This window comes from Kryptolebias marmoratus, linkage group LG14 (assembly GCF_001649575.2).
Source record: "Kryptolebias marmoratus isolate JLee-2015 linkage group LG14, ASM164957v2, whole genome shotgun sequence".
Lineage (NCBI taxonomy): Eukaryota > Metazoa > Chordata > Actinopteri > Cyprinodontiformes > Rivulidae > Kryptolebias > Kryptolebias marmoratus.
Genome location: NC_051443.1, coordinates 17,217,260 through 17,241,353, shown reverse-complemented (window position 1 = coordinate 17,241,353; position 24,094 = coordinate 17,217,260). Strand labels below are relative to the sequence as shown.

At 40.0% G+C, this 24,094-nt stretch overlaps 3 protein-coding genes across 8 annotated transcripts in view; 1 reads left to right on the top strand and 2 right to left on the bottom strand.

The window, feature by feature from the left end:
- The window catches only part of prodha (proline dehydrogenase (oxidase) 1a), an 8,644-nt gene extending 7,613 nt beyond the window's left edge, over positions 1–1,031 (bottom strand). The window contains exons 1-2 of the mRNA XM_017410714.3: positions 452–1,031; positions 156–364 (exon numbers count right to left, since the gene is read on the bottom strand). Of these exons, the coding sequence (XP_017266203.1) occupies positions 156–364; positions 452–793 (551 nt within the window). The 5' untranslated portion in view covers positions 794–1,031. The remainder of the gene's footprint in view (positions 1–155; positions 365–451) is intronic.
- Positions 1,032–2,540: 1,509 nt separating this feature from the next.
- On the top strand, positions 2,541–7,655 carry srsf9 (serine and arginine rich splicing factor 9). Of its 5 annotated transcripts, none has more exons than XM_017410658.3 (5): positions 2,541–2,692; positions 4,295–4,474; positions 4,653–4,834; positions 6,579–6,751; positions 6,843–7,655. In XM_017410658.3, the coding sequence occupies exons 2-5, from the start codon at positions 4,317–4,319 to the stop codon at positions 7,071–7,073; spliced, it is 744 nt and encodes a 247-aa protein (XP_017266147.1). In that variant the 5' UTR covers positions 2,541–2,692; positions 4,295–4,316; the 3' UTR covers positions 7,074–7,655. The 5 variants fall into 5 exon arrangements, with proteins under 5 accessions (XP_017266147.1, XP_017266142.1, XP_017266144.1 ...); XM_017410653.3 differs by having other exon boundaries at positions 2,542–2,692; positions 4,064–4,474; positions 6,843–7,643; XM_017410655.3 differs by having other exon boundaries at positions 2,546–2,692; positions 4,298–4,474; positions 6,843–7,643.
- A 1,017-nt stretch (positions 7,656–8,672) lies between these two features.
- On the bottom strand, positions 8,673–23,843 carry sgsm1b (small G protein signaling modulator 1b). Of its 2 annotated transcripts, XM_017410681.3 has the most exons (25): positions 23,544–23,843; positions 23,417–23,460; positions 21,627–21,702; positions 20,766–20,928; positions 19,966–20,118; positions 19,629–19,696; positions 19,401–19,543; positions 19,183–19,314; positions 18,918–19,042; positions 18,776–18,843; positions 18,525–18,688; positions 18,293–18,422; positions 17,727–17,853; positions 17,580–17,644; positions 17,345–17,490; positions 17,135–17,263; positions 16,876–17,049; positions 16,680–16,748; positions 14,852–15,985; positions 14,643–14,767; positions 13,680–13,762; positions 13,479–13,588; positions 12,374–12,470; positions 12,112–12,279; positions 8,673–11,946 (listed from the first exon to the last, which is right to left on the bottom strand). In XM_017410681.3, exons 1-25 carry the CDS (start codon positions 23,548–23,550, stop codon positions 11,858–11,860), a joined length of 3,789 nt encoding a protein of 1,262 aa, XP_017266170.1. In that variant the 5' UTR covers positions 23,551–23,843; the 3' UTR covers positions 8,673–11,857. The 2 variants fall into 2 exon arrangements, with proteins under 2 accessions (XP_017266170.1, XP_017266169.1); XM_017410680.3 differs by having other exon boundaries at positions 23,417–23,843.
- Between the last annotated feature and the right edge of the window lie 251 nt (positions 23,844–24,094).

The following is a 24,094-nucleotide window of genomic DNA, read 5'->3' as shown; positions in this document are numbered from 1 at the left end:
CCCCCCCCCCAGTTACACCTATTTAGATGCTCAGAGTTGTCTTCCAGAGTACAAATCCGCTTGTCTCAACTGGTTTTTCATGTACTTTGCATGTTATATAAGTGAGTTCATGCACATGTGAGGACAGGCAGGTATGCAGGTAGAGAAGCACTTACTCCATTTCCTTCTTTTCTGCCTCCTCCTGAGTCAAGTCTTCTTCCACGCTGTAGTCCAAAACTGACCCCACGCCGAACGCCTGGTTCTTGTGGATCAGGGGTTTGATGGAGTTGTGGTCCTCGCCCGCCACGAACTGTCCGTAGAAGGTCATCTTCATCAGCTTCTCAAACACCCGCTGACCCAGCAGCTTCCTGGTCAGCTCCATCAGCTGAAAACGGAACAAACAAGACATAACATCTCTGTGTAATAATTCACACTTTTTTGATAGTTTCCGGCGGACATAAAACGAACTCACTTCTCTGTTCTTCTCGACGAGGACGTCCACGGCGCACAGGTGGAAGACCAGCAGGCTCCGCAGCAGCTCGACGTTGCCTTTGCTTTTGTAGGCCTCCTCGGTGTTGTCGAAGTCGATGTGAATCTTGTCCAGGTGCACGACTTTGGCGTTTTTGGTCTGACTGATGAGCTCGACGGGCTCAGCTTGGACCACCGCGCACCCCTCGAACTGGGGCTGCTTCTTCTCTTCCTGGCTCTCGGGGGATGAGACCGTTGACCGACATCTTGAAGGTGAAACGCGGAATTTATTGACGTTGCCCGCGTTCATCCGGACGAGAGATGCTACGAACTTCGTGTAGGACATTGTTTGGTTTTGGTTTTGCTTTGTTTGTTTGTTATTTCTGAACGCGACAAGTGCCTAGAAACTGAGTCGCCGGCAGCCTCCGCGCTTTCGCCGTTGCTGAGAAGTTGTGAAATGAGCGCGCGCGCTTCGGAATGGCTGGATGTAGAGGGCGCGAGGCGAGGGGCGGTGCCTCACATGTCCCTGCACGAGCCGCTGATGACAGCTGCTCCAACGCTGGGGCTGATTCTCCGTGATAACATAAAATAAAATGATAAAACTTGAGACAAAACACATAAAACAAACATGTTCCTCACTTTGTAAAGCACTCATCTGAGAAAAAAAAGATTCTCTTAGACATGATTACAAGAAAATATTTCATGAGTCTGAGTTAAAAATCTCTCTCATAATTTTTTCAATAGTATCTCATAAATATGTAATTAGGTGCTGAGTCAATTTCTAGATAGTATCTAATATTTATGAGATGCTAAGTCAATTCTAAAATAAAATCTCATAATTATGAGATGCTAAGTCATAATAATGATATGCTAACTCCCTTTGAAATAGTATATCATAAATATGAAATGCTAAGTCAGAGTTTATGGATGCTAACGCAATGTCTAGATGGTATGTCATATTTATAAGATGCTTAATCAATTCTAAAATAAAATCTCATAATAATGTGATACTAAGTCACTTTTGAAAAAGTATCTTATAAATATATAAAATAGTCATAGTTATGGGATGCTATGTCATTCTAGATAGTATCTCATATTTGTGAAATTCTAAGTTGATTCTGAAATAAATTCAAAATTATGAAATGCTAAGTCATAATTTACAGATGCCTAGGCCCTTTGGATATATTATCTCATACTTTTGAAATGCGAAGTGAATTTTATAGGATGCTATGTCATAATTGTGAAATACTGTTATAATTTTAAGATACTATATCATAATCAAGAGAAGCTAACTCGTAATTAAGAGATGCCAAGTCATAATTTTGAGACATTTTCTCATAATGTTGAAATAATGATTATTGTAGATGTTAGGTTTTCAACTATTAGCTCTTTGAAAACGCCTTGCTAATGCGAAAATACTATTTTGTGGTTGTCAAACTGTGTTATCTTTGCTATTTTTCATAGATTCATCAAAAGAAAAGGGGAAGTTGTCTGTTATGTGTAGACCCAGCTCTGGTTCATCTCTTAAGCTATTATGCCTCAGGGAAAGTCAAAGTTATGTGGTTTAATAAACAAGCAAAACAAAATGTAAAACAAAACACTGAAAAAAAACATCCAAGAAGGAAAAAAATATTGCTCAAGTTCACTTAAAAAAATCAAGAATTCAAGAAATCTTGCTCTTTTGAAATAAAATATAGGAACGGACTTCAGACTTTTGCACAGTACTGTGTCCCTCTTTTTGTTTATACAGCAGCCTTGCTATTCTGTTAAATCACATATTTTTTTAGCTAGATATAAAACGTGTCTTAAAAGCTGACTGAAAAGAATTGAAAACCTGAGTCTGGAAAAGTGGGAAATTAGGAAACACTGTTTTGTCCAGCAGAAAAGGTACAACAATGCACTTATCTTGGCTACTGTACACGGGGAATAAGAATTATCAGACAAATTTAATAAGAACAAAAAGGTCTAGGTGATGTAAATTATACTGCTTGTTTCAAATGTGTGAAAAAAAATTATTAGAAAAATAAAATCTTTTCTTTTTGTTACACTCTACTGTGGTTCAAACTCCAACCTGGCGGCGGCGCAAACGCTTCCTAAAAGATGTTTGCCGACCGCAATTAGAAGAAGAGAAGAAGAAGAAGAAAGAGAACGAATGCTACAAGCTAAGATTGCTAACACAGCTGGCAAGTGTACAAACTGGTAACACTAAATCTTTAATTAAAGACGCCATTATCGCCTACAAGAGGTAATTGCTCACTTTTAAAGCAAAAAATGCGTTATTTTATATTATGTATCGTGCATTGACCATTACGGGTGTTATATAATGATAGAAATATTTGTAAGCATTTTTAGCCGCTGAAGAGGCGCTTTAGCCCGACGACTAGCTGCCCTTATCTTATCAACAAAAAGACTAGTTTGTTGTAGGAATGACTCTTGGTGTGTTTAAACCTTACGTACATATTTAAACAAACACGTCGAGTAAAAATATGTCCGGATAAACAGTTTGAGTTAGACAGCTCATTGATAAATAGTTACTGAAGGGGGAGGCAAGATTTGAAAGCATGCGACTCTTAGCTAGCTAACGACAGTAGCTAGTAGCCAAAACGCTATTTTAATATGTACCTGCTTACTTTTAGTATCTGCAGTTTCTAAGATGAATGCGTTTAACTAGGTGATTATCGAGTTTTAGATTTTTTTTTTTTTTACTGTGTGACTTCTCAACCAGCTAAACAGGTTTGGTTGGTTTGATTGTAGAAGGCCTCGGAAACACCAATTTAATAAAAGAAAATCAGTTCAAATAAAACTAATTAGTACAATTATCTGTGTTTCAATACTGTGTCTTTGAATTAACAAAATATCACCCAGTGACTGACTTATATATTTTTTTCAACTCCAAGATACCAGTGAAAGGTCAAATGACAGTCAGGCTATAGGGGATGGGCCTTTTCAGCAAAACTACTCCTCGAATTTGTTGATCATTATTATTCCATTGTTTTTTAAATATTTTCTACACATACAAAAAAGACAGTCCCTTTTCAAAATGAGTCATATATATTTTTATATTTATATATTAACATTTAGTCAAAAATTGCTCTCACCCCCCAGATAATCAGAACGTTAAAGTTTGTTGTTGTTTTTTTTGGTAAGGTCACAAATTGCAATTGTGAATTTTGCAATTTTCAGCATCTCAAATGAACTGCAACAGAAAGTACTGTGGTTTTGGTTTATCATAATAAAACTTTAGTGAGCTCTGGATGAGACTAGACTATGATTTATTTGGTTTGAAAAGTGTATTTTAGTTGTACTATTGGCTTATTTTTAATTGCAATATAGTTAGAATTTGGCTTGTGTGACAGGCAGTTTTTTTTCCTCCAATTAATCCTGGTAAACAACTCAACATAATAATGTAATATATATAATAGCTATGTGCTCTTATATGTTCTGTACATCACCGAAACCCTGTTTGTCCACACATGTTCCACTTACTAACAGTAAAGGAAGATATCAAGTAGGTGAAAGTATTTTTTTTTGTAAATTTAAATGATTCTCATAATGCAAATTTTAACACTACGAATGCTACTTTGTATTAAAGTTGTTTATATCTTTTGTTTTAAAGCTTTCAGGCTTGGATCCAAGGTCCTGTGCCATTTTTCTTTTCCTTGAACTCATCATTTGCTCCTCACATGGCTGCATCCTGGGTTTAGAGATTTGTTTTTGTCTAAATTAAGGAATTGGCTGCGGAAGGACTAAGTTTTGGGACTAGGAATAGGATAAGGACCAATTCTACAGCTATTTGTGAAAGCAAGACGTGAGCTTACATTCTGCAGTTGCCCCTGTTCTGTGTCAGCAGTGCCACCCACTCAAACAACATGTCTGACGGCCGCATCTATGTGGGGAATCTCCCTGTGGATGTTACGGAGAGAGACATAGAGGATCTCTTCTACAAATATGGAAAAATTCGTGAAATTGAATTGAAGAACAATAGAGGCATCATTCCTTTTGCCTTCATCAGTTTTGAAGACCCGCGGTGAGTTTTTGGGATGGTGTTTGGCGAGTCAAATCACATTCCTCCTTTTGGACACCTTAAATTTTATGATACAGTTTCATCTTCAGTGACCGCCGACAGGGGATGGATGGAAACAGCAGATCCAACCTATGCTCGCTAGGCGTGCTTTGGTAAGGGGTTCTTTGCTCTCTTCTCTTAGGGATGCAGATGATGCTGTTTATGGAAGGAATGGATATGAATATGGAAACACCAAGCTGCGTGTGGAGTATCCTCGAGCCAATTCTGGAAAACCCGGTCCTATGGGAGGCGGCGCTGGAGGAGGACAAAGAGGAAGGTTTGGACCCCCAACTCGGAGATCTGAATTCCGGGTCATAGTGACTGGTAGGTGGATGCCATGAGTCGTGGCCAGTTAATACTATTCTAATTTTCGGTGCAGTCTGGAGGTCAAGGAGACTGGTAGGAACAAAGGAGTCATAGACAGATATATTCCCCTATCTCTTGTGGCGGACTGGTGGACAAGGGACTAGTAGATGGACATTCTGAGCAGTAGGCAGACACCGTTTCCTCTCTCTCATGGCGGACTGGAGGACAAGGAACTAGTAGGTGGACATTCTGAGTAGTAGGCAGATATTTTTCCCTTCTCCCATGGCGGACTGGAGGACAAGGAGTTGGTAGATGGACATTCTAAGTCGTAGGCAGATATGTTTTCTTTTCTCCCATGGCGGACTGGAGGACAAGGAACTAGTAGATGGAAGTTCTAAGTTATAGGCAGACATGTTCCCCTTCCCCCATGGCGGACTGGAGGACAAGGAACTAGTAGATGGACATTCTAAGTTATAGGCAGATATGTTCCCCTTCCCCCATGGCGGACTGGAGGACAAGGAGCTAGTAGATGGACATTCTAAGTCATAGGCAGACATGTTTTCCTTCCTCTAATGGCGGACTGAAGGACAAGGAGCTAGTAGATGAAAGTTCTAAGTCGTAGGCAGACATGTTCCCCTTTTCCCATGGCGGACTGGAGGACAAGGAGCTAGTATTTGGACACCATAAGCAGATACAAGTCTCTCTCGTGGCGGACTGGAGGACATGGGGACTGGTATAGGGCATCTTGAGTCATAGGCAGATATGCTTTTTTTTTCTCGTGGCGGATTGGAAGTCAAGCGGATGAGGTCAAGTCTCCTTCTAAAGTCTTGAAAAGTGAAAACAAAAAGTAAACCTTCATGTTGACGGTCATGTTGACTGAATAAAGTCCAGCTATAGTGAATGGTAGGTGGGTTTTTGTTCTTGTTTGTCATTTGTGTTCTACACCTATTTAAATGTTTTTTTTATTTTTTTTTATTCATGTACTTGAAATGTTTAGACAATATTAAACCCTTAAAGGCAAAGGTTAACAAGCTTGTCTGAACTGGTTATTCCTTATGTTACATCAGCGTGGAGTTACGTTTGAATAAAAAGTTATGTCTAGGGAAGTGACCGTGTTTTATCAGCAACATTTTCCTTGGCTGTCAAAGACTGAATCTTCCAGTGGGTCCTATTAATACCAATTGGAGGAGTGCATAGTAGTAAATCGAAATAACATCAAGTTCTACTTTTTACAATAAAGTTACTGTTCATTTTATTCATTTATAGCTCTTGGTATGACATTAAAGTCTGTTTTTTATCAATAAGTAACTTCAGCAAGGTAAAAACTGTGAATGATTAAAGAAGCATCATTTGAACTGTTTAAATAGTAACCTATAAAGTCTAAGTACTATTAAATAAGGATCTATCATATTCTGCAGTTAAAATTCATGTTGTAATTGTGCACGATGGACATAGATTTGATGTCCCTTGTAAAGAATTTGTTTATTTAGGCAAGACAGTCAACACTTGAACCGTGTTGAACTGAGACTATTCTGGAGAGTCTTCTGGTATATTCAGGACATTCCTGTAAGAAATAAAAAGCAAGGAAAATGTCCAGTAAGCTTTATTTTCATTTTGTGTTTAGTCTTCCTAAAACTAAAGCAATACCTCCAAGAGATAAAGACTTTGGTCGAACCAGTAAATGTGTCCCTGTATCCTTTTCTTAATCTAGCCTTGCAGGCAAAAGTATTTCTCCTTGTCATATTTCTGCTTCTCACTCCAGGGTTGCCCCCAACTGGGAGCTGGCAGGATCTGAAGGATCACATGCGAGAAGCAGGAGATGTTTGTTTTGCAGATGTGCAGCGAGACGGAGAGGGCGTAGTGGAATATCTCCGTAGGGAGGACATGGAGTACGCGCTTCGCAGATTGGATCGGACCGAGTTCCGTTCACATCAGGTAAGAGCCAATAATCAAATAATGTATTCTTTCTTTGCCTGTAGACAGCGGAGACAAAAGGTAGATCTAATTTTTGTTTTTGTTTTTGTAGGGCGAGACCTCTTACATCCGTGTGTATGAGGATAGAGCTGGTTCCAACTGGGGGGGTCAGTCCCGCTCTCGCTCCAGATCCAGAGGTCGCTACTCTCCTCCCTACTTTAACAGAGGATCTCCTCCTCCTCGCTACCAGTCGCCTCCACGCCATGCTATGTTACGCCATAGCCCCCCTCCCAGGAGGCACCCTCCGCCGCATCACAGCCCACCTCCACGTCATTTCCGATAGAGCTCATCGTTCGTTTACAAAGCACGTGGAAGAAATATTTTGCAATTCTGCATTTTATCTTTTTTTTTTTTTTTTTAAACCTCAGGCCTCCTTGTAGGACACAATAGATTTTCTTCAGACATACATTCCATGACCAGGAATCCCACATCATCCTGCTCCTCCCCACAGCCTTAAGGTTATTATTTTTGACACCTGTGTTTTACCGGAAAGCAGGATTGTAATTTTGATTTTCTAACCTCTTGGAAGTGTTTGTTAAAAAAAGAAAAGAAAAATTCTTGGTCGTGACAGAAATCAGTACACTTATGTTATGTTGAAAACAAATTACACAGATCTGCATCTATCAGGCTGACCATGATATTGTTGAACCTAATTTAGCAAAATGTTTGTATCACACTTTAATAGTTTTTTAGTTTTCAGATCGAAACCTGTGAATCTAATCAATATCATTAATTAGTGAGCCTTTTTACTTTTGATTGTAAACATTGTCCTTTTTTTGTAAACTGTTGACTGAGGTGACCTGTAGGTGGAATATAATTTGTATTTTTTTTTTTCCTTTCTTTATCAATAAAATGTAAACTTTTACTGGAACAGTTTCATTCTTTCTTTTAAAAATACAGTGTTCATATTATAGCCGAAAGACAACGTGATCATATTTACTGACCAGATGTTTACTAAGCTTTCCTCTCCCTAAAGTAGACTCTGTGGGAAAAGTGCACATGTTCCTAAACTTTGCCATAAACTACCTCTGATCCATTTAAGCAACATTTTGGACCAGAGTGTCAGTAAATGATTAAAACAGTATTTGTGGTGCAGCAAAATGTCTCCAAACATTTTAAAATGTAACTTTAGTAATCAAACGGATACCTTATATGATGAAACTCATGACTTAAAACAAAAACTAATTATTTTTTGATTGATGTATTGTGTACTATATTTGTTAGTTCCAACTCTTATTTCAAAATATAAAATCAACCTGATTTTTTTTTCCTTTTTTTCAATTTTTAAAGATAGATTTTATTACAGACTTGTAGTCAAAATCACATAAAAACAATCAATGATTAAAAAAAAAAAGGAAAATAAGAGCACATAAAAGGAAATTTCATAAAAAGACACCTAATCTTTTAAAACGATGTTTCCAAAATACAGATGTAAATCTTACTGCTCTATATTTAATGTTAGTCAACAGTAGGATAATTTTATTTTTGGACTCATTTAGCCGACAAATAAATTTTATATAATTTAAATTCAGTTTTCTTAAAACAGCTATCAAGGAGCTGACATCAGCAGACACAAAAACAATAAAATGACTAATTTCCTGCAGTGCCACTGGAATTTAACAGCTTTAGTTTCATACTAGAACTACCATTACCAACTTCAAACAACTCACAATAAAAGTTTGTATAATGGCCAGTTCCTCCAAAAGCTTTAAAAATGCGTACGTTTTCAGCTCTTTCGAGAATATGTTGACTAATGTGTGACGTGGCACCTGCACGTCTCATGTATTTACTTATTTTAAAATAACAGCTTGTGCAAAGATATATTCTACAAACTCATTTAACTAGCAACACTTTCAGAAAAATGCACACGAGGCACAGTAGATGCAAAAAATAAGATTTTTAATACACAATAAATCAATTATACTTAGTGACCATTTTAGAAGACAGGAAAAAAGTATACTCTTTTTTTTTTTTCTCCAATAATATTTGACTAAACTCATATACAGACATTGTATTGCATTTATTAACCATTTACCAGCTTTGTTTTTGTACAATAAATCTGCATCGTTTCAACACGTTTTACGTCTTCTAACCACAAACAGCGATACACAAGTAGCGACACTCAGGCATGTTCGAGATCGTATGGAGACACGTTAGCGGTGATATTAAAACATTTCAACTTCAGCCACGGTGAAACCAGCACAAGTGTTTTACATATTTTGCATCTGTTAAGTGGCACCAAGAAACCATTTTCACCTGACACACCTAGTAGATTTTATTCTTCTTTTGAGATATTTGCTTCCCTTTTGTTCCCCAAATATATACTGTATATAGGAATAGATGTATTGTCTCAATAAAAAAAAAAAAATAGTGTTTTAACATCAAAGTCTATAGAGCACATACATGTTCTACTTCATATTTCATCACTTAAAGCTGAACAAATTAAATAGGACAGTTTTCACTCTGTGCTTAGTACATATTTAAGTGTCTGATGTCACCACCAATCGCTCTGTGCCCTCTAGGTTTGAAATATTTGTCGGTTTTTCATTTATTTCTTCACAGACGATTCATGGCCCAATTGAGTTTAAGACTAGGTGTTCAGACTAAAATAGCTTTTCTAACTATTTGCTGAGTGCTAGTCTGAGCTCAGTTTGGCATGTGTGCTACTGCAAAGCCATCTGATTCAACATTAAAGGTTCTTTACAAGGGTTAGGGCAAATTCTGTGCCTTTTTAAAAACATCCTATGAATGAGAGTGGAGGAGTGGAGTCACGTGTCTCACTTTAGCCCCTAAAATGTGCTGTGAAGAAATAGCTCTAAAGACTATATGACCATATGAGACAGCTTTTGTTGCTGTAATGATGCATTTTGACCAAACCACGTCAAACATTTCTGTAAGCCATCGGGGAATTGTGTCAGCTTGTGAAAAAAAGGATCCTAATTTGCCTATTTATCTTCACTGACCTGGATCACCAGGAGGAAATCGAACCTTATCTATATAGCTACATATAAATAAAAGCCAACTTTTTCCCAGACTGTTAAAACATCCCTGTAGCTGAGCACACGGCTGAAGCAAATTAATTCACTTAAGCTATGAAGTGTGCAGTTATTCTTCTGCTGACCAGGGAGCAGGACATGAGGCAAAGCTTGGGCTGTCTGTTTCTTTCAAAATAAATACACAAACCAGCATGATGGGCGACTGGGTCAAGGCACACACTAGTTCCACAGGAAATAAAATCCAAAGAAAATGAAAAAAAAAAATACCTTAATATATATTTTTTCTCTCAAATGAGAAGCTTAAAGCCGGATTTCAAAAGGTGTGAATACAGACATACTGGGGTCCGAATATGTCATTGACAGCATTGCTGCCAATCAGTTTGACAAAGAAAACAGAGCAAGTCCTGCAGAAGGTGAAGGAAACATGCTGCTTTAAATGCATTTTACCACTGGCAAAAAAAATTACCAATCTCAACGCATCCCATAATGGTGCGTGAAAACAATCTATTAGTGCTTAGTTTGTTTTAATGAGAACCACCGGCTAATGCGTTCAGCTTGAGCAGCCTAATAAAACTAAACAGCATCGACTATGTAAGCTTGTAGCGAATGCAGTTTTGGGAACAAGCCAATTCCAGAGAAGCATCGATCTGCACGAAAATCCACACTGGATGAGCATCAGCAGGGCGAATCACTTCTCATTCAGCGCTGCGAGGTCGTCAGAGAAGTTCGGAGCTCACGATACGAGGATTCGGTCAGGTACCAGGGGAAATGTTTATGCCATGTCTCCAAATAAATCATCATGCTGGGCTGCACATCCTGAAGGCTCGCGTGCATCGGAGGCAGACATAGAGCCAAAAATGTCGAAAAGCCAAGCATGTGGTTCTCAAAATGGCTATTAAGATGATAAAACTCCGTTTGAGCACAATCCTCTAATGTTCAAGAACCAAGTCGTCTGATCACATCGTCTACCACCACTGAAAAATATAGTCAAGCTTATCACAAAACTGTTTAAACCCTGGTAGCTACAGTTTCAGTTAAATAATAACATTACAAAAACTGATTAGGTGTAGCACAAGATGTGCAACTTAAAGTGAGAGTTCAGATCTTTTGAAGAAGGCTTCTGTGAAAAAGATACAAAGACTTAAAACCTTGGCTCTTTGAACATCTTCAGTTAGGAGAAAAGAGTTTAAATCTTTAAATGGTTAAACTCGAGCAAAAGACAAAAGTGGATTGCTGCTGCATTTAAAAAACGTCCAATCTAAAAGCATTTGTAGTTGTTCCTGCTATTTTTCCACACTATTTTATCCACCTTTACATCACAGTCAGTTTTAAACGACCAGCAGCTATCTGTAGCACTTCTGGTGCAGCCTCAGGCACTACCAGCAGAAATATATTTGTGCCTAATTAACCATAAAGTCTAATGTAACACTGATGGCAATGTAAAGGTTTATAAAATATTTCTGTGAAATTTTGGAGATTGAAGTTGCTGTAAGGCGGAAATCCACTTTGGCGTTGCCAATCGGGTCAAAAATAAACTTTTTCTTCAAACTTAGGCTGTTCGAAGAGCTATTTACAACAGGTAATATATTAATTGTTCATAACTTTTCCACAGAATCCCCACTTCCGAATATCAGAATTGAATAGAAATCATTTTTGTTGTCATTGTATGGCTCGTACACCACACCAAACTATCCCTTTAAGTAAATGATGGCAGAAAGCGAACCAGGAAGAATTTTGGTTGTTTTATTCCTGAAAAGAAACAGCTGAATTTAAGGCTAAATTAAAAAAAAGCCATCCTGAAGCAATAAGGGTACATTCACTGGGTTCACAATAACACTTCAAAAATAAAACTTCACCGGCAACACTTGCATCTCCTGAATATAAAGAGGAGCAACAGAGAAAAGTTGTTTTACAACCATTTTTAGAAGAACGAGGAGCTTTCATCACTGCCTCCCAAAAACAACAACAAAAAAACCCCCTGCTTTAACTGAAGTCAGTGTCTCTGAATATGTTACTGCCATGAAACAATGGAGCACAACAATCAGGGGATGTGAAAATGCAGCAGCCTGCATTACTTGTTTTCTATGAGTGTCTGCACCTTGTGGACCAGGTCCCGGGCCTTCATCAAGACCTGCGGGACGTTGTGTCGCTCTGCCATTTCTAAAAAAGAAAAAAAAAGAGAGAGAGAGTAGAAATTAGCTTGCAGTGCTGATAATATTTAACAGTTTCCTTCACGGCTGTAAATGCAGTCAATTTGCATGAAAACTGATTGGTGAGCTGTTTTGTTTTTTTAAAAAGATGGCAATTGTAATCATCTCATCTTACCATTGAAGAACTTGATGATGTCCGTGAAGTCCATGTTGTTTTCCAGAATGATGTCTCGATACATCTCCACGAGTGCCAGAGCAATGAAGAGCACAAAGTGTTGAGAGGAGGTGTGCTTGGCTGCCCAGATAGTTTCCCACACAGAGAACACGTCATCGTACACCATTTCTGTTCGAAAGAGGAAATCAAACCTCAGAAAATTGGATTTCATCTGAGATGTTAGGCCTGAGTCACATCATGACCCCGGACTTCCCCATCCCACCTCGTTTGAAGTCGAGAAGAAACCAGCGGTAACAGAAGTAGAAGTGGGTGTAGTCTCCATTCTGCTGCATCAGCTCAAACAGCTCAGAATCCAGGATCTGCTCAGAGAAAACCAAACTGTTTTTGAGGGGTTTTAGGAAATGCATTTGCTGTCTGTCCAACACTGTAGCAGCTCATCAAACGCTAGTGTTGAATTGGGTAATTAGGAAACCAAGAGTTTTCTAATGCACACTTATGGGTGTGGAAGGTCTACAGTGTAGATCGGGGGAGAGGGGGTGTGTGATTATGAAATAAAAGAGACTGGAAGAAGCAAAGAGGAAGCCAATCAAATCAGTGGGACACAATCACCATGGCAACCTGATCTCATCACCTAAAAAGTAGGGCTGCAATAAGCAGCCACTTTCCAGTCATCAACTAAATTGCAACTTTTTTCAGGGGGAAATTGGACGGGATCAGTGGCAACATCCAGAAAGGAGGGAGCCGAGCTGCAGTGAGATTATCTGCATTTGTCACCAATTTCAAAAAAGCTATAAAAGATTTGAAATCAAAAGTCCTTTTTCCCCACCCCCTTTTTACAAACATCATGGTGAAGACTGGAAATAAATCGTGTCTCTCGTCAAATATTTTGAAAGGACCTTTTAACTAGATCCGCTATTTCGGCGAATCCAGAACAAGAAGCCGGTGGAACCTGCAGAAATGCACTCTGCCAAGGTGCAGATATGGAACTTAGTTGGAAGAATTAGGAGATTTTTTTTATCAGTCGGCGAGCCAAGGTACAAAATGTGGGACTCCAACGACAAATAAAGAGATGATAAAAAGGTGGTTAGTGACTGGATTAAAGCAGTAGGACAACAGGAAACATAGGTAAGGATGGATCAAAGCTGGCTAACATTGGCATTTTTGGATCCCATTATAAAAGTAATGAGAAGAAAATAGTAAAATGTTTCTTCCTAGACCTTCATAATCGTTAACATTTCAGAATACTTCCATTTAATTATCAGTTTCAGACAGTTTTATTAGTGTTTTTTTTAAAAAAAAACAAAAAACAACCAAGAATACAGAATAAACTACAGGCTATGAATTTGAGCTGCAAAACATGAACATACTTGTATAAGTGAGCGCATATTTGCGAAGTGAGTGTCCATGGCCCCCCCATGAGGAAAGTTCTGGTTCATCCTCTTCATCAGCTCAGTGAAGCAGCTGAACGCCATCACCTCTGTGAAAATGTTCCAACACAAACAACGCACAGTTTCCGGATTTAAGTGCATTGAAACAAAGCTTTTGGTGCCTCATGCAGTTTTACTGACCATCATCCAGAATGACCATGAGGGGAGCCAGCAAATCGCACATGCCCTGCACGTAACCTATATCCAGATGCTGCCACACGTAACTGCAACAGACACATTATTATTTAATGAAAGGCTTAGTATTCCTTAAAGGAATGCAGTTCACCCGCAGCTTTTTATGCCAAAGTTTTAGACCGAGATCATCTTATGTTGAGAAATGATGAAGTTGTAGCCATTTTGGTCAAACCTTGAAAATAACATTGTGCAAAGTCTCATGCAATAATACCAGCACGCCAAATTTTAGCTCAGTGTCTGTAATATTCACTGAGGTATAGCCATTTTAGTGTAGTCTAAGGTCAATTACCTGTGGTGACCATCTTGAATTGTAGTTGTAGTTGTAGATGTACAGCCAGTAATTACTGTCTGAGAGCTTCATTGAAATTTGTTCAGTGGTTTATAAGACATTTTGCTAACAGATAAACATATTTGACTCCAACAGTTAATGCCAAGGTTTTGAGCAAAGATGGCACCCGATAAGATGCAGTCCGATTAAGTGTTGAGGACGATGCTCGGCTGCTACTACACCAAATTCTAGCTTCATATCTGTACAACTGGACGAGTTATAGCCATTTTTGTGTTTTCTAAGATTAGTTGGCTGTGGTGGCCATTTTGATTTGGTAATCAGTTGTAGATGTACATCCAATGATCAGTTTCTGAAAGGTTCATTAAAATCTGTTCAATGGATAGTGAAATATTTTGCTAACAGACAGGGTTGATCTCAATACTTAATGTGAAATGTTCTAAAAACAAATCTTGCGCTATCAGTCAACACTCAGAGCACAGGTAGGGGATCAGTCTCAGCTACTACCACAGCAGAGTTATAGCCATTTTGGTGTTTGCACCCTTTCACCTTCGGCAGCGGTTTCCTTTCGAATTGAAACAAAACCTGTAAATATATTTCCAGGACCCGTGCGACTCGTTTACCTGCACATGATGTTACGCAGCCTCTCCAGGTTTTCAGGAGTGAAGTACCAATACGTGCGGTCGCAACGTCTGACATCTTTGTCGATGCGATGCAGGTTGATCAAGTACATGTCCAACGTTTCTTGCTTGAGAAATAAAGACAACATCTGTTGGCGTCCGTTTGTGATAAAGAGAACACTTTTATACTGTTTGCCATGTATAATACTTACAGAATAGGTTTGCTCTTCTGAGGATTCTTCATATTTGACGGCTCCCATGTCTGTAGACTCCTGTTCAGCGAGGACATTATCCATCTCTGGCTCCTCTTCAGAAAGGCCCAGATCAGTGACCTCAGGACTGGTGTTACAAGCTGTGTCCAGATGGTGGTCCTGGACAAAACTCTCAGACGCCATTTTTTCTCTCTGCGCTAAGGGGATAGGAGGTGCAGCGAGGCCCACCAAAGGCCTGGCCCTGATGTCCTCTGATGTCACACACGTTATGCCTGCAGGAATGTCCTCCATTTCCAGGGCAGAGGGAGAGTCGTCGGAATCGGCCGTGTCTGGAGACTGCCGAGAGTGAGACAAGGAGAGGCTGCCTCTCGATGCTGACTGGAGAGCATTCAGAACTTGCCGGACTGGGGAGTTTGAGCCGGGCTTCTCAAACGGAATCTCTACGGCCTTTTTGGTTTCAGCAAAGTCACAAACCGTTGTTTCGGCGTTTTCCGTTTTCTTGCTCGGTGAATTTGGGTTTTCTCTTGATTCAAGCGGACGAGATGTTTCCCCTTCCACATCTCTGTTTTTGTTCACTTGAAAAGCTAAGGTCTGCCCGAGTGGAGGCGCTTGGAAATACTCATTATGGATCTCCGTTTCCAGCTTCAGAACATTAGTATTCTCCAGAGCAGATTTCGGGTTCATGTTAGGATCTGCTGCTTTTACAACTACATGAGTTGTTTCTTTATTCTCAGCATCAGATGTTTCTGAGGACTTGTTGTTTTGTGTCTCTGCAACTTCTTTGCTTTCTAAATTCATCTCCATCTTCTTCATTCCAGCCTCTTCCTCAGGAACTGACTGTTTTCCAGCCTTTTCTTCTGATTCACGTGCAACGAGGTGACCTTCTCCTGACTCTGAACCAGCTGCAGTTTCACCGCCACAGGCTTCCGATGTTTTGTCCGTCTGCTGAGAGACTGTAGGTTCAGCTGCTGACTCAGTTTTGGGAGGATTGTCCGAACCCAGATGTTGGTTTGACACATCAGGGGGGGAGGACTCACAGGGGAAAAACCGAGGAGTGTCTGTGGTCTTTACAAGGCTACTGTGCGGCGTTTCCTCTCCTTCAGCCATGGATTCAGCCTCAACTGATTCAAATACCTTGTGGCAAAAAGGAAAAGGGAGAACAAGTGAATCATTTTGGATCTTGTACTGAAACGAGCTGGTGTTAAGAAATCACAGCGGTGCTTTGCATCTATTAGCCTATGTTAGCATAAATCACAACCAATTCTTTCAGGAAATTAAAACTGCACTATATAGCTGTTTTAAGCAATTAACAATATGTTAAACATTAAATGGTTCCTTTAAACATTTTTTTCTGTGGAATAAAAACATAAATCACATTTAACTTTTAACTATATTACTGACAAACTAATAATAAACACTGATGTTGGTGTGTTTCTCTGTAGACGTTCCTCTCTGTTTGCGTTTCCCTTTTCTTTTAATCTGTTGATCCGGAAATATTTGTGCTGCAATTTTTTTAGAGAAAATAAGAAGACACTGAAAAATTGCAATCTCTGACTGTAAAACATAAAGATGGATTATAACTAAAGACAGGGCCAGAAGCCAGAAGTTGAAGCCACAAAGGACAAGCGCCGCCTTGTGGCTGGCTGCAGGACAGGTTTTAAGTCCCGCCCCTCCATGTGAACAAACTGGACATTTTCCTGACTAAAAAGTTAAAATACATTTCAGAATATTTTTTTAAGGGGGTGATTTTTATTGACTCAAGTAGCTCTTACGTTGCTGCTTTATTTAAAAAAAAGAAAGTTTTGATGTTCATCTGTATGAAAAGTACCTGTGCGCTGCTGCAGGAATCACTTTGTGAGTGGACGTTCTGCTGGTCTGAGCTGCTACTCAGAGACGACTATAATATCACATAACACAAAAACAAAAAACGAACTGCAAGTTAGAAAAGTTCTTAAATATAGTACAAATTATCCATTTTCATATTTGCTACATGGAACTTTTTAATTAGAAATAAGATAACTTGCATCTGTGCTGATGGTGGAGTCCCGCTGCACAGGTCCTCGTTCCACACTGGCACCAGACGAACATCTTGCGAGGGCCTCGGCGTGCTTCTCCCTCTCCCTCTGACGGACGATGACCTCACAACCCTGCCACTCCTTCACCGTCTGTTCATACATGCTCCGCATCTTCTCGTCAATCTGAGCCACAAAGTGGGCATGGACAGAAAGATGCTAAAACAACCCAGGGTGTGCGGAGGTGCATCTAAACACCGGCGTGAAATACCTCCAGCCTGCATTTCTCGCTCATGTCGAACTGGTAATGTCCCAACAGGAAGGGCCAGACATATTTGCGAAGGGACGGGGCCACGCCACCAAAGTACACGAGCCTGTGGATCTCCTTTTCCTCATAGGCCTAAAACACAAGGTTTTCATAACAAGATATGCATTAAAAAGAAGAAATAAATCAATAAGAACAATGTTGTGTGACTCTTACAGAGCTGTCCTTGAGGAAACTGGTCCAAATCTCCACAGTCAGGCCACCTCGAGCATCTCGCGGTACATTAGGGTCAACTATAGTGATGTTGACCAGAGCAGAAAGGTGTGTACGGACTGTGGACAAATGGCGACAGTATGCAAGCCCTGTGCAGAAAAGATGAAACATTTAGCAAACCAGCTTTAATAATTCTCAAACCATGAAAAAAAAGCAATGAACAGGTGTGAAAACTCACATCCGTAGAATGCACGGGAGATTATTTGGTGTTTCATTGTGTCGCAAAGGAGCTTTATGGGAGCCCTGGAAAGTTTGGAAAATTACAAATTTAGTCAAGTGGAATAATCTTAAGGTCAATTAGAGCCAATCCCACAGAAACGCTCACCTTTCATGATTGCATCCATTAGGTAGAGAACCATCAGAGGAGCCATTCTGTGAGCAGGATGAGCAGGAGGACTTTCTGGGGGTGGGTTGCCACATATTAACACTCTGATCCATCATCTCCAGGGGCACTGACAATCAGAGAGGCTCTTATCATTACTGTTGCTATTAATGACTTCAGAAGCGAAAAAAAAACAAGCCAACAGATGTGGACATAAAGTTCATGTCTGAAAATTATGAGAACCAAGATAACAGAAAAAAAGAAAAATGGGGGAAAACAAACCACACAGGAGGATGCCAATGAAGAGGAGACAGATGAGTCACTTCATCTCCATGCAGAAGCTCTCATTGGCAGCCGAATGATAACATAACATGAACACAGACACTTAACAGACAAGAAATTATTGCAACACCAGTGGTTTAACATCAGAGACAATTCAATTACCAAGATGTGCACAGACTACACACTGAAGGAAAATAAATAATCCAAAGTGAAAAGCAATCATAACTGTAATCTCGAATGATTCGTTATTAAATTATCACTGGGAGACAGAGAAGGAAGATACTGACTGAACTCCATCTGATTGCTGGGAAAGATGATCCGAAACACATAATCGGTTGCTTCATCATCCTCCTTATCCGATACAGAATCACACGAACCATGAGGACTTCTCCTCCGCAGTTTGGGGAAAACTTTTCCCTGTGAGAAAGGCAAAGTATTCATATGCTAAGTCTAAAGCATACTCAGTTTGAAGTAAATCATTGGTAAATATAGACGTAATAATTAGCGATTCAGGCTAACTTTTCCTCTTTGATTCCACAATGGAGGGTCCAGCTGCCCGTGAGGAAGCAGGCCGGTCTCGAGGCAGGTAAGAAACTGAAGCAGGTGACCCCCTTTGGGAAAATGTAGTGGAGGTCTCTGGATTCCATCTTGGCTAACCAAAACCACTGTCCCACCACAGTTCACTAGATAAATCAGCACAATAAAGTTTAATAACACCTAAAGGCAGCTGTTTGGAAACTTGTGGAAAAATTGCAGAGGGTTTACGATACCTTGCTGATGACAGTGGAGATATACAATCTCCTCCAAACGAATTGTCATGGCATAATCCCAGAAAACACTGAGAAAAGACGGGCAACTAGGGGTCAGATGGGTAATAACAAGTGTCTATCTGATAATGGCTTGTGTTCTCACCTCTTTTCGGAATCTAGCTCCCCAACATTGCCATTCATCAGCTGATTGGGAGTCCACTTCAGCGTCATGACGTCGGCGGTTTGGTGAAGAGAGAGGTAGCCCGGTATGGCTTCCATCCCATCTTTCTGGAAGCAGAAACGAACCCTGAGAAATCTTACCACTTCCCCGTACAGCTCCATAAAATCATAAATGTTACTTTATTACAGAAAATCCACCAGCTTTCTCAGAGACTGAACAAACCCACAAACAACGGAAGAAAACACACCGGCTGCACCAGAACATTGTTCTTTCCGAACAGAAGGGTGGCTCTGGAGTTTTGGTGGAGGGATTCAACGTATTCTCTGGCCCATAGGAGAGGCCGATCGTCCATGCTCCCGCTGGACTGTCTCTTCTGGATCTGGTCGTTCAAGAAAGCACGGGGAAACGTTACACATGCCGAAGCCCAAATGCAGGACTGGCTGCTGAGTTACGGGACCACCCTACCAGGGCAGGCCTTCTGGAGGGAGAGTCCTGCCGACAGTGGCCACTGTGGATTCGATGCCGCTGAACGAGCTCGTCGGCGGACGGATCTGTCCAGAAATGGTCGGCAGTCTTCACTTTGGTGTACTCCAAAGCACACGGGCCGACTGCAGAACAAAGTCAGCAGGTTTAAACGAGAACTCTGAATTATTAAACTTCTAAAGTAAAGGTTGGCAAAGTAAAAGAAAGTACCCAGAAGAGATGCAAGGATTGGTCCATCCACAGGATCCATTAGCATGGCTCCTCTATCATAAAATGAACTGAAGCAAATGTAATAACACAACATACACATGAAGGAAATGTAACAGTTTTAGAAAGAAGACATTTAAGTATACACAAGTTCATATTTTAGAACAAAACGGATCATTTTTAAAGCTATCAAAACCCAGATACATCAAAACACCTTTGATCACTAAATGAATCCAATTTCACAGTGATCTGCTTTACAGATAACTTTAGCTTCAGAACACTGTAATCCTGTTCTCAAAACCCGAGACTGACAAATGTAATACCTAACGTGCAGTCCTACCTGCTGTTTTCCACCAAGTACAGAACGATCTTGTCCAGGAGTTTCTCCATCAAAGCTGTTCGAATCCACAGATGTTTCAGAGCCTGAGGAGGAAGGTTGGGCAACTTGGACAACCGGCTGCGGTCGTTACTCAGCGAGGCATTGTTCTGCTTGCTAAAAGAAAAAAAACAAAACAAAAAAAATACAAAACTGAAATAAATAATAACTGACATACTGAATTGGTTTTTTAAAAAAGGAAAAGATGTAACATGCCACAAACAACCCCTGCTGGAAGTTCACATAAAACCAAAATGGACATAAATGCCAACTGGTGATTTTTTTTAATCTCTTCTTTTTCTAAGACAGAATAACTACAAGATCTTTTTATGAGTCAAAAGTAAAAATTAAAGAGAGTGGATCTATTTTGGATAAAAATCCAAGTCCAGTGCATCATAGTTTGATTTGTGTTACACCATCACCCGTCACTTTTAATGCAATTTTTTTTTTTAAATATCTCTTTAGACAATTTTTTCTTAGAAGTATTTATAGGGTTAATTTCAATTTATGAAACCCCAGGAAAAAAAAGTACGTATAGGTGCAGAGTGTTTGTTAAGGTTTAAGTCAACCCTAAAATTTGATGATGCTAACCTATGTAATGTCAAAGTTTTAACTGTTTAGTAGATGTTTTCAGGTTATGGTCTGCAACATTTTGGCCATGGCATTGATGCCCACGATGGGTTTATGGAAATGGGAGTAAAAACCACAATATTAAAGAGAATTAATTCATTTCGATTGCCTCTTGCTGGCAGAAATGATATCACCTGTTTTCAATAAGCTGCTCCAGCTCCTGGACCTTGCGGCAGAGCTCCTCGGCGGGAGAAAAGCTCTTTGCCACCTTCATAAAGAGCGCCGCCACCTTATTGCTGCACAGCAGGCCTGCAATACGCCGTTTCAGCCCGTGTAGCACACATGCCTCCACTACAGCTACAAACACACAATCACAAGGACCTTAGGTTAATATATGGCTTAGATGTTTTCCGTCACAGCTCCATTAAATACAACCATTTGTGTTTGTATTTTAAGAGCGCAATCTAAATATATCTTTATCAAACCTTTGTGTATTTTAGATAATATTCATAATAAAACATGTGAAGGGCAAGCACAGGTGGCACAAGAAGAAATAGACTGAAATCCTCCCCATCTATGGTTGCTAGGATATGAGGGGTGAATCACATATGTCTCACTTCTGGTTTGTATCAACACTCTTCCAAAGGCGTCAGCCTGCTTTAATATATATATATCCTGAGTTTATCCAAACACCCATCTCAAAGAACAACAATAAACATAGCTATAAAAATGAAATCAGAAAAATGATCGTGTCTGAACTAACTGCACAGGGCCTTTTGGAGCATATGAGGACAAAACTGTAGGAGGTGATAGGTCCTGACACGCTGTGACGTCAACCATCAGTCTGTACGGTGTGGTAAACACTCTGGTTTACAGGATATAGTTTAATATAGAATGCCATGTGGTACACACTAACACACATTTACTTTAAGTGGAGCACAATAAAATTTGAGATGCATGCTTAGTTTGTTTAGTATCTCCTCATTTGTGGGGTCATTTGAAGCTTTCGCCCTGGTGCAAATGCAACGAGAATCAATCAACGGAACAATGTTTACCACAGAAGGATATGATGTGGCTGCTGTCTGCATGCACAAACTTCCTCGTTACTGCTTCCTCCATTATTTGTTTCACCTGAATGAGAGACAAGGAGACAAGTCTCAGTTGGTTTGGTAAAGTTTTGTTCATGAAGGCAAAGATGCAACAATAAACACAGTCAGCAATGAGAAACTTTATTACAGGAGCTAAAGTAGTTAAATCTCTTCCAATCACAGTTTTTTTACATAATGCCTTCAGAAGCAAATTTAAAAGAATCATTAATATAAGATGGGAGTATAAAAATAGTGTCCTAACTTAATTAACTGTGTGCACTCACACAATTATTTTCCTGTTGTTCTCTTTTTTTTTTATTGTTATTTTTCCATACATTTTTTCCCCAATCTTTCTGCATACTTTGTGCTGTTTTAGCCATTCATATATCAAAATGTTCAGCTCATTTCGGAGATGGGTGCTGTGACTTTAGCAACCCGTATACTTTTTTAAAACAATAAACTGTATTTACAAATATTTCCCCCATAAAAACACATTAAGATCTCTTCAGTACGCTTTTGCTGCTTTAAACATTAAGCTAGGAATTTGATAATTTGATAATCACCTGTTTTAAATAGTAAGAGTGTTTTTGCACTACTTCATATGAGTCAGATTTCAAAAATAAGTCACCAAAACTTAGCTTGGTGTAAGATAATTTAGTCGTCTTCCATTTTTACCTGAATAAATATCTGCTTTTAAAACCAACTTGTTCTCACGCTCATCCGTATCTCAGTCAACACCCCTGAAAACAACTTTTGAAGATGCCATTTTTGTTCAAAATCGTACAGCTTAAGCTCCATGCTTTGAGCGTTTTGAATCTTGATTAGACATCTAATTGCACGACTTAGTGTAATTACTTTTAATGGGACGCTCTGTTAGGGGAACAGGAAGCATCATGTTGTATGTAAGAACCCAGAATCCAGTTTGGTTCATTACAAGCACTGAATTTCTGCTTTGTAACAAGCAGCCATCTATAATAACCGGAGCAAAATCTATATATCAAATCTAAGCCCCTCCCTGCTGCAGAATCTGAGCTACAAGAGCCATGGGTGTTTTATTTATTTATTTATTTATTTTAAAGAAGCAATGAGTCACAGGTGAAGCTGAGCATGAACACTATACAAAAAAGTCTGGAAGCAAGCACCAGACTCTGTTTGCAGCAACTAAAACCTCTTATTTCCCCCTTTTCTGGGCGTCAAATAAGCAGTTTAGACGTTAGATTATTATTTTTTAAATTATTATTACTGGATTCATGCGCAAAAGCCAACAAGCTGCAGTTTGGAGCTGATGGAGAGGACTGAAATGAAAACAGGACGGCAAGGTCACGCCTCAAAGTTTAGGCTGGTGCCTGTTCAGTTTGCTGGAATGGATGCTTAAAATTGTGCTTTTGGCACGACGGGGCACAAATCTGCGCAGGGCACAGTTGTAGGTTTTCTCTGCTCATCACCACTATCGTCATCATTATCATCAGCATCACCGTCATCATCCTCATCTTACGCCAGTTCACCGTGCAGCAGAGGGGAAGCAGACTGGGGCAACATCTGCAGCAGCCTTTAACGTGATTGGTGTGCGTGTTTCATGCAAGATAAACGGTGTTTTTTTTTATTATTATTATTTTATTATCACAAACAGGCCTGTGGCGCTGTCAAACCCTATGATCAGCACACACACACACACACACACACATACACAGTGTTAGCTGTCAGCTCCCTGTAAACATGAACCAAGATCAGCAAAAAAAAAAAAAAAAGCCACGAACCTCCTTCTTCACATTGCGGAGCAGCTTCTGACGCGTCTCGGCCTCTGTCACGGGAGAAAACATGATGAATGTGCGGGTCAGTCAGATGCTGCCGGCTGGGGAAATTAATGGTGATGTGTGGCCGTACCTCCCATCGCTCCGGGGCGGACACGCTCGGCTGTTCTGGAGAGAGACTGTCTGGGAGCAGGAGGAGGAGGAAGAGGAGGAGGAAGAGGGGGGAAACAAAAACAAGCTATCAGACGGACAGCAGAGCGGTTCCTGGACGCACGATGTGTTCTCGGGGACTACATTAAACCTATCTGCTATCTCACCGCGAACCACCACCCCTTTAAAGGGCCAGCGCACACACGCACCAGGGGCGACACCAATGGGGGAGGCCAGGGAGGCCCCGGCCCAACACAAGTTCACACACAAACCCCTCTCCATATGCATAATCTGTCTGTTAGCAAGATATTTCCCAAACCACTGGACAGATTTTAATAAAAATTTATTCATCACCGGATATGCTGCATGTTCATCTAAGTCAAAATGGCAGCCAGAGGCTAAATTACTTTAGCAAACACAAAATGACTACAACTCAGACAGTTTTACAAATATTGAGCTAAATCACAGGTCGCTCAAAGGGGTTGGCTCGATTGACTCGGTGCAGCGTGAATGCAAACAGCACAAGCTGAAAAT